This window comes from Sabethes cyaneus, chromosome 3, assembly GCF_943734655.1.
Source record: "Sabethes cyaneus chromosome 3, idSabCyanKW18_F2, whole genome shotgun sequence".
Lineage (NCBI taxonomy): Eukaryota > Metazoa > Arthropoda > Insecta > Diptera > Culicidae > Sabethes > Sabethes cyaneus.
In genome coordinates, this window is record NC_071355.1 from 190,136,648 (window position 1) to 190,149,341 (window position 12,694).

The 12,694-nt window shown below is 40.7% G+C and overlaps 2 protein-coding genes across 3 annotated transcripts in view; both read right to left on the reverse strand.

The window, feature by feature from the left end:
• Positions 1-1,651: 1,651 nt before the first annotated feature.
• LOC128740517 (transmembrane protein 53-B) lies at positions 1,652-2,742 on the reverse strand. Its single transcript, XM_053836061.1, has 4 exons — positions 2,519-2,742; positions 2,098-2,458; positions 1,887-2,030; positions 1,652-1,828 (listed from the first exon to the last, which is right to left on the reverse strand). Exons 1-4 carry the CDS (start codon positions 2,740-2,742, stop codon positions 1,652-1,654), a joined length of 906 nt encoding a protein of 301 aa, XP_053692036.1.
• Positions 2,743-10,203: 7,461 nt separating this feature from the next.
• Positions 10,204-12,694, reverse strand: part of LOC128741964 (inositol-trisphosphate 3-kinase A) — a 39,373-nt gene continuing 36,882 nt past the window's right edge. For both annotated transcript variants that reach the window (XM_053838108.1, XM_053838109.1), the window contains exon 4: positions 10,204-11,506. In XM_053838108.1, coding sequence (XP_053694083.1) covers positions 10,675-11,506 — 832 coding nt within the window. In that variant the 3' untranslated portion in view covers positions 10,204-10,674. The remainder of the gene's footprint in view (positions 11,507-12,694) is intronic.

Below are 12,694 nucleotides of genomic sequence, written 5' to 3' on the forward strand. Positions count from 1 at the left end.
GATGTTCAAATTTGTTTTTCACCCCCGCTGGTTACCCTTGACGATCACCGAAATTTTCAATGCGAAAACTGTTGAATGTATAAACAACGTCGATGGTTGCTAACCAATCGTTCCGCGCACTTCTGCTCTACAAACTGTGAAAACTAGATCACCTATTTTAACTCACCTTGGTTTTAACCAGTTGGTCATTCACCACGCTCTTTTTTCAGGGAATATATAAGTACATATAACTCATTTGTTACTCTGATATGCATATGAAAATGTTTGCTGGGGAATTCTTGATATGGCAAGAGCCACCCCGGCTTTCGGCTGCTGAATTAAGTAGTATCCGGTAACTGGTTAAAGCGGTTGATAAGCCTGAAATTGTTACTTGGGCAAAATTTCCCTCGAGCTCGCGTTAGTACGAAGCGAGGTTAATTAAATAACGAATGGTGATATTTGCACTGGCGCCATGAAAGGAAAATTCCATACAAAATGTTTAGTTTTTCACCAGCGTTTCGCTACGCTTTTAGGTATACGTAAGGTACTATCGATACGAATCGATACGATTTGTGCTTACTAAACAGTTTAAAAATGAACCTCAATATAGAAAAAAAATCCATTTTCTTTCCACAAATATTTGCTTCTTTGTGGTTAAAAATCGCACACCATGCGTCTCCATTGAGTCAACACTTCATTTCTTAAAATACTTATATCTCAAGAAAACTATAGTTCTGAGTTTTTGATAAGCCATGTAAAAAATCTCAGCTAAAAACGAAAAAAACTATGGCCCCGCTGGACCATGAAAACACGAAGAAAATGAATAGTTTATTATTGCAACTGTAAAAAAAATTGTGCCACTGAAATAGAGAAATATGATCAAACGAGTGGCATTTTTTATCTCATAGAATCTCATAATGGTTCGAACCCATATAAGGTTCGAAGTAGAAATTCACTGTCAACTTTTCTCAAATTTTGCTATTGATTTTAGAACCATCGGTTTAGTGCTAAAATTTTATTCCGTTATCCTAAGATATTTGTGGTTGGAAATTAATTTCATACTTATGTTTAGAGTAAGATGGAACAAAAAATCTAATATTTCTAATAGTGTGTGGCGCAATGGTAGAATGTGGATCTACATATTTTTTATAATAACAATTAGACGGAAAAAAGGCATCCAAGTTTAATATCACGAAATACAGTTCAACTGCAAACTAACAAAAGCGCATGCGATGTCATCAATCAATATTTGCCTGCAAACCTAAATAAATAGTCATACCCTTTCGAATGGGCACTATCATAGGGATTGAATATGCTGTTGGAAAACGCATGTTTAGTAGTAATAAAATATCACTTCAATATTTTTGTGCTAACGATTCGAAAATGGAAGATAAATTGCTTTGATGTCTTCTCTCAAATAAAAAAATTGCTGCGTTTTGAACGTCCACCGTAGCACCGAGGAAAATTTAACGTCCTTCAAAAGCACAGTGAAAACTGCAATTAGTGTTCACTCGTACAGGAAAAGGGCTCTGCTGTTTGCAAACCGCATTCACTACACTTTTTGGCTCAAAGGCGTTGGTGTCGACTACCGGAATACGATAGAATCCTTTTGATGTTCTTCCAAATGGTTTCTACAAACTTTGTTGAGATGCAACAAACCACGCTCAATATCTTAACAATTGTACTTATTGTAATGGTTTGCTAAACAGTCGTTGATGAACTTGCAAACGCTGTAGATGTATTCTTGTGGATGTCTGATATAATGCTTGACATGTTCCGATCGATCGAAACATACCATCCGGACATCGGCTCCGCATTTCTGGCGGTAGGCAGCAAATTTTTCGATATCCTGAAAGTAGAGCTTTATGAATATATCGAATTGGCTAATAAAAATCATTACAGCTTACTGTGTATGGTATAAGTCGATCTGCTTTAGAGTACAAAAACAGCTGTGGCCATTCGTTACTTTCGTATTTCAAATTGTGCGAAGGATTCGTTTGTACTTCGTATCCATCTGAACGAATAAAACTTTTTAGGTAGTTGAAGGAATCCTGAAAAATAAAACAATAAGCAAATTGAACTTGTTGTTTATTCTAATTATCTCAAAGCGTGGCATACCTCAAAGGCCCATAAAAAGATAATAGAGACTGCCATAAAAGCGGATATAAACGCATTGCATCGTTTTTCTTTACCCAATATGGCTGATATGGCACGAAACAGTCCCAAAATCCGTCGATCCCCAGGAGCAGAATCAAAGATCATTCCACAGATTCGAACGGGTCTTTTTGACCGTCGATTCGCCAAAGCAATATGCTGATACAGAAAAGCTCCCCCATTGGAGAACACATGAAATATCAGCGGATGGCTGTCAAAGTTCATGTCGTAAATTAACTTCAAAATTTTCTCTCCTATTTGTACCATAGCCGTACGCTTCCAGAATAGATTATTCACCGGAGCTGTGTACCGGATGGTTATCAAACTGGAAAAAAGATTTGTAAGTATTGTGTGATTCGAAACGTATTGCTAGCATTTGCCAAACCCTCGATCTTCGTATATTTTCGAATACTTCATAAGATATTTGTCCTGGCAACCGGCCCAACCAAGCAGTAGCACAATCGGCACATTAGTTTCATTGCAAACAAACACATAGTCTGATTCGGCTCCTGGAGCTTCCGTTTTGAAATTTGGCGATGGAAACTTAATGAAGTACTCCAGTGTATCATCCAATGGAAACTCATCAACCCGGCTGTAGGTCGCTGACATCCTTTGCTTAAGAGATTTCTTCTTCAAAAATTTGAGCACTAAATTCACTGGAATCTTTGTATAGATACAAACTATTTAAATAACCCTTATTGGCAACAAATTTGAAAACTTTTTCTTCAGGAAAGGTAGGGTTTATTGCTGGAAAATTTTTGCCACGACTTTTCTTTGGAAAAATTTTCTCCAGCAGAGAAAAAACTGTGTGTGTCAGTCAAAATTTGACATTCCGCTCACTCAATACCATACCAATACATGGTGCTGGTAGCTGACTGATACCAGCTGTTCCAGCGGTAGTTTTCCCGGAAAAACAAATGCAGAACAGTGGAAAACGGGAAGCCGGTGGTGTTCATATGCTCTAGGCATGCGCACTTCCTATACCGGTTTTTAGCGCGAGACTCATAGACAAGTACCTATGTACATGATACTGTTACAGAATGAATCATGGCAACTGGAAATTGGTTGAACGCATTCGTATACATATTATTTCATATTTCATATTTGATTTTTAATGTTGTATTCTTTTAGTTTCTGGTCCAAAATTTTCAATCAATACTATGTACGTTTTCTCAATTAGTTATATTGATGGTATACAAAGCGCTATTTCTAATTTTCATGATTCATAATCAAAATTAAAGATGACATTTAAAATATGTTTAAAAGAATATTTGAAACTTTGGTTGTTAGTTTGCTTGCAAAATAAATCTAACAGATTCTATTCCTATGCAGCACACTGAAATGTTTTTAAATTAATATAATAATAATCTTTTTGACTTCTATAAACCTAAAATAAAAGCATCACAAATTGATTGTTTTCACCATATAGTGATTTTTACGACTTTACCTGTTTTATAGTCAAAACAATGTAATTTTTTTAGATGAAAAATTGAAGACATTAACTTTTTATTTCAGAACTCGATTTCATACACTATTCCATTTATTTTATTACTAACTTTATATTGCTGACTGCATTTAAAATTGAATTCTTCAAAAGTGGGGAACGCTCATAAAAGTGCTAAAGCAGGATTCAAGTAGATTCTCCACATACCCTGCTTTAAAGTCGGATGATTAATTAAAATGATAAATTTGCCCAGGCTTGCAAGTTTTCAGAACTCCAGCAACTGCACTTTCCAACCTCCCAATTTTAAAGTTTCAAATTCTTTCCACGGCTGATTTTTTCAATCAATTCAATAAAAACAATAATTAACTTTGCCTCCTGATGATGATGATTTAGCAGCCAAGAGCCGAGATCTTTGCCTCCTGCCCTTTCTATTTACAATCATTCCAAGAAGACAAAGTGATTTGTTGTCAAAAATTATATGTTTCAGCAATCATTTTTCCCTGAAAATGAATATTATTTTATTTAATTGAGAATTTTCATCCTAAGACCCTGATAACCTGATGTACAAAATTGCTCCATTTAACTCAGATAGAGTAAGGAGGGGTAAAAGTACGATGCGGGTAAAAGTCGATTCAATGATTTATCGGTCCAGATTCCGAGTAAATTTTCTACATTGGCATGGATGGGTGACTACTTTGACAGCTTGAATCTAACGTGGACTTTGGTTGCTTACGAAGCATAGTTGCTGAGTTATGTGCGAATGTTATTTTAGGGCGGTTTTGGCGGTAATTTTTCGTTATACGGCAAATACGATTTCAACAGGAGGATATTAGGATCTGTTTTGAAAATACGGTGAAAATAATTTACAAAATATATTTCGCTTTTCCGTAATTTAATCTAACCCAGTCAAGCCCCTAGCGGGGTAAAAGTTCGATTCACGGACGGGGCAAAAGTGCGATTCATGGACGAGACAAAAATGTATAGCTAATTATATACAGCTTTAGGCACTTTATTACAGATACTAGAAGTGAAAGATCTGCAGAAAACTGTGTGCTTGACAGATGTTGGCCGAAGAAAAACAATGTGTTTCCGCTGATGAAACAAAAAAACAAACGTTTGGAAAAGTTCCGATCTAACGGAGGCTGCAATACATCAGCGCAAAATAGAAAAGGTGCAAATTGAGGATATTTCTTGCCGAAGCATAACTCAGATTGAAGATAATATGGTTTTGTTAGCTACTGCTGGGCTGATTTCATGGATTCTAGCTTCGAACTTTTGCCCCGCGGTATTCGCACTTTTGCCCTGCTAGTGGGGTAAAATTGCGAATCTGTACTTGATCAGAAGAAAGAAGAATTTATTTTGCAAAACATTATTACCGCAGATGATTTATAGTTGAATGTGAAGACATTGAGTTACTGCATCACTATAAAATATATTGTGTTGTTGTCCTTCTTTATATCTCACGAAAATTGATGACAACTTCAAACATCGCACTTATGCCCCGTCCTACTCTATAGGCTGCCGCAATGCAATTCCTTGGACACCATGTAGTCGGCGCCAGATCTCGTTCCGTCTGATCTATAATCATCTTGCTTGAAGCGCTGCGGTGGTCTTCTTCTTACCGGATGTGAAGCAAACACCATCTTCGCAGTCTGTTCGGCCACAGCTGCTTGTGAAGGACGACTTCCGCTGATAATAAGTCTCTGAATCTCCCGGTGCTCTGCCTGTTGATATACGCCCGGCCCATCTCACTTTGTGAGCGCTATGTTGTACAGCAGACCCGAGAGATTTAATCAGTCCGATCAGCTTACGGGGGAGGCCGTTTTTGTTCATGATTTACCGCCGCTTTTTTCGGTCGATGGTATCATATACAGCTTTGAAGTTAGCGAACTAATGGTGCGTGTGAACTCTGTATTCATGGCCTTTTTTTGGAGAATTTCCCGCAGCGTGTATATTTGGTCTATGCTTGAACGTTCGGGTATGAAATGAAGAGAGTTACCTGGAAGGAGCGTCAAACATAGCTCTGGCTCGCTCAAGCTCCCACCTAACACCTCCACGCAGTTCTAAGTCAAATGATGACGGTCGATGGCTTTATTCGGAAATGCTTCATGTACTTACTGAAGCAGCTAAACTAGGAGGTGCGAACTAGAGAGCCTGTTCTCCAGGTGAGGGGCGGCTCACACAGCGTCTGTCTCGAAACAGGCAGCTGAATATGAAATGCTGTATCCCGCAAGCTATTCCTAAGATAGCAGACCCATTAGCAAAATGTAGGTATCGCGACGAGGTGAGGTGAGGTAGTATACCGAAAACTCAATTACCACAAATAACGAGAAAGAAATTCAGGACGGAACAATCGGTATAGGACACGGCAAGGGACAAGAAAACGATTAAGGGATAATGATTGGAAACTTGGTACCTGGAATGTCCGTGCTGTATCAACTCGGAGTGGAGATCGCTGATATTCAGGAAGTTCGGTGGTCAAATTCCGGAGAAAGGGAGTTCCGTGCAGTAGACCCTATTGCAGGTACTTCTTTCAAGTACCACATCTACTACAGTGACGGTAAAAAAGCAGAACATGGAGTCGGTTTCATAGTCATTGGAAGACATAGCCTTCATCTGTCGACCAATGATAACGGTCTGAGGCTCATAAATTTTGCCGCGGCTAGAGGAATGTCCATCTTTAGCACCTACTTTCCACGTTTGAATATTCGGAAACACACCTGGAGGCATCCAAATGGAGACTCTAGCTGTCAAATCCATCCAGGATCACGTGTTCGCCGGCGCAGAGGAGCGATACGCCAGCAACGACACACGGAGGTTCTATAAAACGGTGAGATGCAGGAACTATGCCATGCCTGTGATGTGCAATGATAGTGCTGGCAACCTGCCTACCGACAAACCGGCGGTGGCAGCCAGGTGGATGGAGCACTTCCAGACACTGTTGAATGGAGAGGTAAATGCGGAGATCAGCAGGGAAAGGCTAGGAATTGTAAGCGATAGTCAAGCTGTGGAGCCACTAACACAGGAGGAGGTTAAAAAGGTAATCAGTGAGCTGAAAAACGGTAAGGCTGCTGGGAAGGACGGTATCCCGGCTGAACTTCTAAGAGCGGGGAGCGAGCGGCTGTACGAAGCAATCCACCGGATCATTGTCAGGATCTGGGAGGAAGAACAAATGCCAAAGGAGCTGCTGGATGGCCTCATTTACCCAATTTTCAAAAAGGGACATCGACTAGAGTGTAAAAACTATCGAGGAATTACATTGCTCAATTCTGCCTAAAAGGTGTTTTCCCGTATCCTGTTCTGCAGACAGAGACCGTTAGCGGAGTCCTCCGTCGGCGAGTACCAAGCTGGTTTTCGTGAGGGTCACTCCAAGACGGATCAGATGTTTACCCTGCGTCAGTTACTAGACAAGTTCCGGGAGTACAACTTGCAGAAACACCATCTGTTTGTGGACTTTAAAGCGGCGTACGATTCAGTTAAACAAAATGAGCTGTGGCAGATAATGCTAGATCATGGTTTTCCGACGAAACTAGTTACGCTGATTCGTACGACGCTGGACGGATTCAAATCAGGCGTTAAAATAACGGGTGAGACCTCAGCTGCTTTCGTGCCGTCAGATGGACTGAAGCAAGGGGATGCACTCTCTAACCTGCTATTCAACATTGCCTTGGAAGGTGCATTACAAAGGGCAAACGTGGAAAGGAATGGAACTATCATCACGAAATCTCACATGCTTCTTGGTTTTGCGGATGACGTTGATATCATCGAAATCAACCGTAGAGCAGAGGAAGAGGCCTCCAGGCCTTTTAAAAGGGAAGCGGCGAGATTGCGACTTACCATTAACACCGCCAAAACGAAGTACATGGTTGCTGGTACACTGAAACAAGAATCATGGTAATTGTTACCATATTAGAGGGTAAAATTAAGAGGAAACACCAGTGAATTTTTGCAGAAAAGATTTCTGTTTAGCTTAAGCAGTGTTCTGATCAAAACTACTATGCGTTACTTTCGGCGTTACCCTGATACATAACAAAAATAACAGAATCGTAGTCAAAATTACTAGATATGACCATGAAAGATGGTAAAATTATCTGAGAACATATTACTTGTACAAGAATCATGGTACAAGGTCATGGTACTGACAAAAAGCATGCGTTTTCTGCAAAATTGCGCGAGATACCATGGTTTTTGTTTCAGAGTAGGGAACGTGGGAGCTTAAGTGGTGTTGGTGCCGAGGTGAAGTTGGATGGGGAACGATATGAAGTAGTGGAGGAATTTATAAATCTTGGTACACTCGTGACATGTGACAACGATGTAAGCCGCGAAGTGAAACTTTGAAACGGGCTTTTTACGGATTACGTAGCCAGCTGAAGTTCCATAGTTTGCAAATTCGCACAAAACTGGCGCTCTACAGAACACTAATCCTACCGGTGGCCCTTTACGGACACGAATCATGGACGCTAAAGGAAGCTGATCGGCGATTGCTTGGGGTTTATGAGCGTAAAATTCTGTAATCTTTACTTGGTGGCAAAATGGAAAATGGAGTGCGGCGCAGGCGCATGAATCACGATCTGTACCAAGTATACAAATATGCTGATATAGTGAAGGTAGCGCAATGTGGCAGGCTGCGGATGGCTGGACACGTGGCCAGAATGCCCGATGAAAGAGTAGCCAAAACTATTTTCAGTAGAGAACCAGGAAGAGGCCGTAGACTCCGAGGCAGACCCCGTACCCGGTGGGTGTGTGCCGTTGAAGACGATGCACATTCAGCTGGTGTTCGTGGGGATTGAAGAACGGAAGCCCACGACCAACGGTACTGGAGGACCATAATTTGTTCGGCGTAGGATCGGTAACGGACCGTTGTCACTAAAGTAAAGTAAAGGAAGTAAGCTTGGCCGTTCTTTAACGAAATGGGCTTGATAAATTCCAATTCTCAACTTCTCGACGGTCGACCGCCGTCTAAGTGTGTTAGAACCACCTTGAAGTTTCACAGAAGCAAGATTCAGACTCTGACGAAACGTCAGAAGCGTACTAGTGAACAATATTTATATCACTGAACATAAAGAGCTAGAAGTGCTCGTGTCAATAACGTGCGAAAGTTATACAAGAAGGCGCTGCCTCCGAGCTCTACGATAGAGATAAGTGGGCGAGGACGCACTGCCAGGCATGCTCTAGAAGCACTGTAGAGAGACACTTACTAGAGTACAGTATTAGGATATTTCAAAATATGCAAAATGTTCTAAGTGCGACATTGTTTGGAAAATGATGGAGAACAACGTGTCCACACATCTTATTTTTAACGACTTCAAAGCAGCGCACGATACAGTCGATCGAGAACAGGTATGGTAAATCACGCACAAGAACGAGGGTATCTTTTCGTGTAAGCTAACTCGACTGATATAGTAACTTATCAAGGTACCCTGCGTCGTGTGATGTGTTACTTTCGTGCGTGCAATAATGGGGAACCGAAACGAAACGAAAGGTAGATGCGTTGACCTGCGGATTAATGCGTCAAAAACAAAATATTTGAGGAAAAAAGACTGAAAGGAGACCAATATTAGCCTCCCACAACAAGTCCTCGTAACAGGTGATGAGTTTGACTTGGTCGACGAGTTCGACGTGGTGAGGGTTGAGACAGGATGCCTATCCTGCATGCTATTCAACATCGATCTTGAGGGATCCGATGAGTTGGCATCGAAACAAGAGGCACAGTTTTCGCGAGCCTATGGAACCAACGCCTAGATGACTTTGATATCATAGCACAACCAGGAATTTCTTGATGGTAGAAGTATTCTACGCTAGATGGAAAGCGGAGTTTAGGAGGATTGAGCTAAAAATAAATGCGTTAAAGGTCAAATACATGAACGGAAGAGGGTCAAAGAAGACAAATGCTCACCTCCCACGGACGGCGACAAACTAGAAGTGGTAGATGAGCTCGTGTATTTGGGACCGCTGATGACTGCGGACAACAACACTAGTAAGGAGATCCAGCAGCATTTTCAAGGTGGGAATCGGGCTTACTTTGCTCTTCGCAAAACGCTGTGATCAAGAAGCCGCCGAAGCTGACAAAATGTACAAAGCCCTCATTAGACCAGTAATTCTTCATGGACTTGAAGGTGTGCCGCTTCCCACGGAGCTGCCGTCAGGCACACTTTTGCCGTGTTCGAGCGGAAGATGCAGCAAATGGAGTACACACGGAAAGCAGTAGGTGGCGGAAGCGAATGAGTCACATGCGACAGGCACTGCTTGGATCTTCATTCCCTTCGTACAGTTGGCGAAACCGGTAGGTAACGGTGCACTGGGCGACATTGCGATAAAAACGGTTCTCTTCAACAACTCCACCGGCAATAAAAACAGAGGAACCCAACCTGCAAAATGGCTCGCCCAGGTCGAAGGCGACTTGCGAGTTCTGAAGGGCAAGGAAAATTGCTTAAAACAGCACAAACACAAACAGCTGACGATGACGACGACGGCGAGCCTCTCCGGCTTCAGTTTGCTAGGAAAAGTAAGTATATTGGCATTTCATAAAATCTTAAAAATCGGAAAAAAATAAACACCAAACTGATAGCAGTAATCATAATTTTATTGATTGTTTGTTGATCATTGTATAAATATGTTGTACTAGTACTATTTCTGTAACAAAGATAATATTTATTTGAACGTAATGATTGTACCCTAATATTAAAATATATGACAAAGTTTTAAGGTTTATGAAAATATTTTTTAACGATTTTGTTTTTTTTTTGAGGAGTTCGAACATACATTTCTCAGATATTTTCCAATATGGAAAATTGATCAGCGTTCAAGTTAAATGTGATTTCATATGGGTCTTTTTTAAGTAATTTGTCTTTAAGTATAGCAGGAATAAGCATTTTTTGACTTTTTAAATCTTAAACTATCTACATGCTATAAACAAAAAAAAAATCAATTGGCTTTAGCTTCTAATAAATGATATTGGGCCTTTGGATATCGACCAACTATTCAGTCTTGATAATCTTGTATCTCCAACCTAAATGATTAATTCGCTTTATTTTGCGTCCTGCTTTGTGAGAGATTGACTAGCTCTTCGGTTTCTGTATTATCATAATCAACTGAGTCTATCGTCGATAGAACCTTCGGCTTTCAGAAACCGCTGGAGGGCAGGCTTTGTAAATTTCTTCAAGAGTTTGGATCAACTCATCGAAGCCATACAGCAGACCTTCTTCGCAATTGCCCAAACCCCAGCGGCTTCTGTGATCAACTCTTACGCCCTCGGGCAGTGGCAGTGCTTTGGCGAAATCAATCAACCATGCGCCCACTTTGTGGTTGTCGTACACTATGAAGATGCTGCTACCGACGACCTGATGCTGTCGGAAGAATTCTGACTTTTCGATAAGTGTACGCATTTGCTTCAGTCTCTTCAACAGATCTTTGAGAACCACTTTTCGACCGTCAATGAAATGCGTAATGGTATCTTTAATTGCGTGACTGGATTTAACTGTTTTGAGGTCAGTAATAGGCGAACAACCGCGCATTTTCAGAGCCTCTATCCGAAATCCTTTTTCCTGGGAGGAGGACATATTTTCTCGAAACAGCATGTAGCGTAGTTTTGTAATCGCCTTTCGCTGGTGTTCTTCCGCCGTAGGTGCATTCGGATCGACGGCAATCATCTTTTTGTACAGGTCCTCCCGAAGTTTGGTGTTGGACACTTCATTCTCGGAGAACGTCCGGAAGCCCATCTTGATGTCCATCACGTTCGGATCCTGGAAGCCGTGCAGCAGATCTTGCAGCTCGATAAAATGCTCTCCCTGCAGGTGTCGTACGCCGAGAAACTTCGGTGCCACTTTGGCACCGTACGAGTCGGCCGACAGGTACCGGTAGGCTAGCACCTCCGCGTCGTCGGCACCGGATACGCGCTTGCGAACGATGCCATTGGCCATGGAGGCGATGCTGCAAGTAAAAAGTAGAAATTTGAAAGAAATGATTAGAATTTGCCAATAAAAAATAAAATAATTTGTCCGAAGAATGGATCACAGAGAAAGAACAGTATTTAATTACATATCCGTCCGTTCGTCTGAGTAGAATGCATTTCATTCTTAAAATTTGGCCAAATAATGGGGCAGTTAATAATCATTCAACGATTCAATTTTTCGTCCATTTGCCAAACCGATCGGCAGGAATTGGCTAGCTGGCATATGTTATATGCAAATTCTAGGCACTATAAAAGCAACCAAACTGGTTAACACACGTCATTCCGTCAGTCTCCAGCAATAATTGGAATTCAGAAGGTGTCGCCTTTCTTGCCTCCCAAGCCAAGGAAAGGTTCTAATTTCGCAGAAAAAATAGTTTCTTAATTAGAATTTACAGATTAACATGACGTATGATTATCAACTATTGTCCATGTTAATTACTATTAATTTTTATAAATAGATGACAAGTTCGTAAGTTGGGTAAGGGGACGATTAGATTTTATCACATGAAATTTTAAATAGAGCGTACGGTAAAGCTTTTATAAAATAATTTTTAGGTACAGTTGTTGCTATACTCTAAGACACATCCGGATTCAACACGATGTCGTGTGTTGTGAGAAAGGTATTCCGTCACCATTGGGATGGTTTTCCTGTTTGATTGATTTGGTATTTTAAACATCCCAAAAATGTTAAATTCTTAGATTTTTCTAATTTAAATATCGTAAATTGGCATCGAAAGCATATAGCGCTACGCCATGGTTTCGCTTAAAGGTCCGTCAAAACTGGTTCAATCGCGAGCGATCGTATATTTTACGTAAATTCTGCCTCGGGATCCTTTCGATATCGTCTTCGCCGAGTGCCGAGAACAAGTTTTGAAATAGTTGAGGCATTTAGTTATGTTGTGTGGTTCCGGGGGTTTTCAATTGTATTTTATTTACGTCACTCGTCGAAATTGGTTCATTGAAAAGCTTTTGATCTATCTGATGATTATTAAGACGATGGTAAATTTTTTTGCCACCAAGCAATAAACTTCATAGGCGTGGGAATAAGTACCACGGTATCAGGTATATTGCGATGGAGCGCCATATTACGTAAACATATTAAATATAAAACATCATTTTCGTTAGCATCGGAAACAATAAGGGTTATCACTTAAATAGAAAAGGCG

Coding starts and splice junctions, on each gene's coding strand:
- LOC128740517 (XM_053836061.1), bottom strand. CDS start 2,742: ATGTCAGCGACCTACAGCCGGGTTGATGAGTTTCCATTGGATGATACA. Junction 2,031..2,097: donor TCTTTTTATGGGCCTTTGAG/GTATGCCACGCT, acceptor TTTATTTTTCAG/GATTCCTTCAACTACCTAAA. Junction 1,829..1,886: donor ATCGACTTATACCATACACA/GTAAGCTGTAAT, acceptor CTCTACTTTCAG/GATATCGAAAAATTTGCTGC.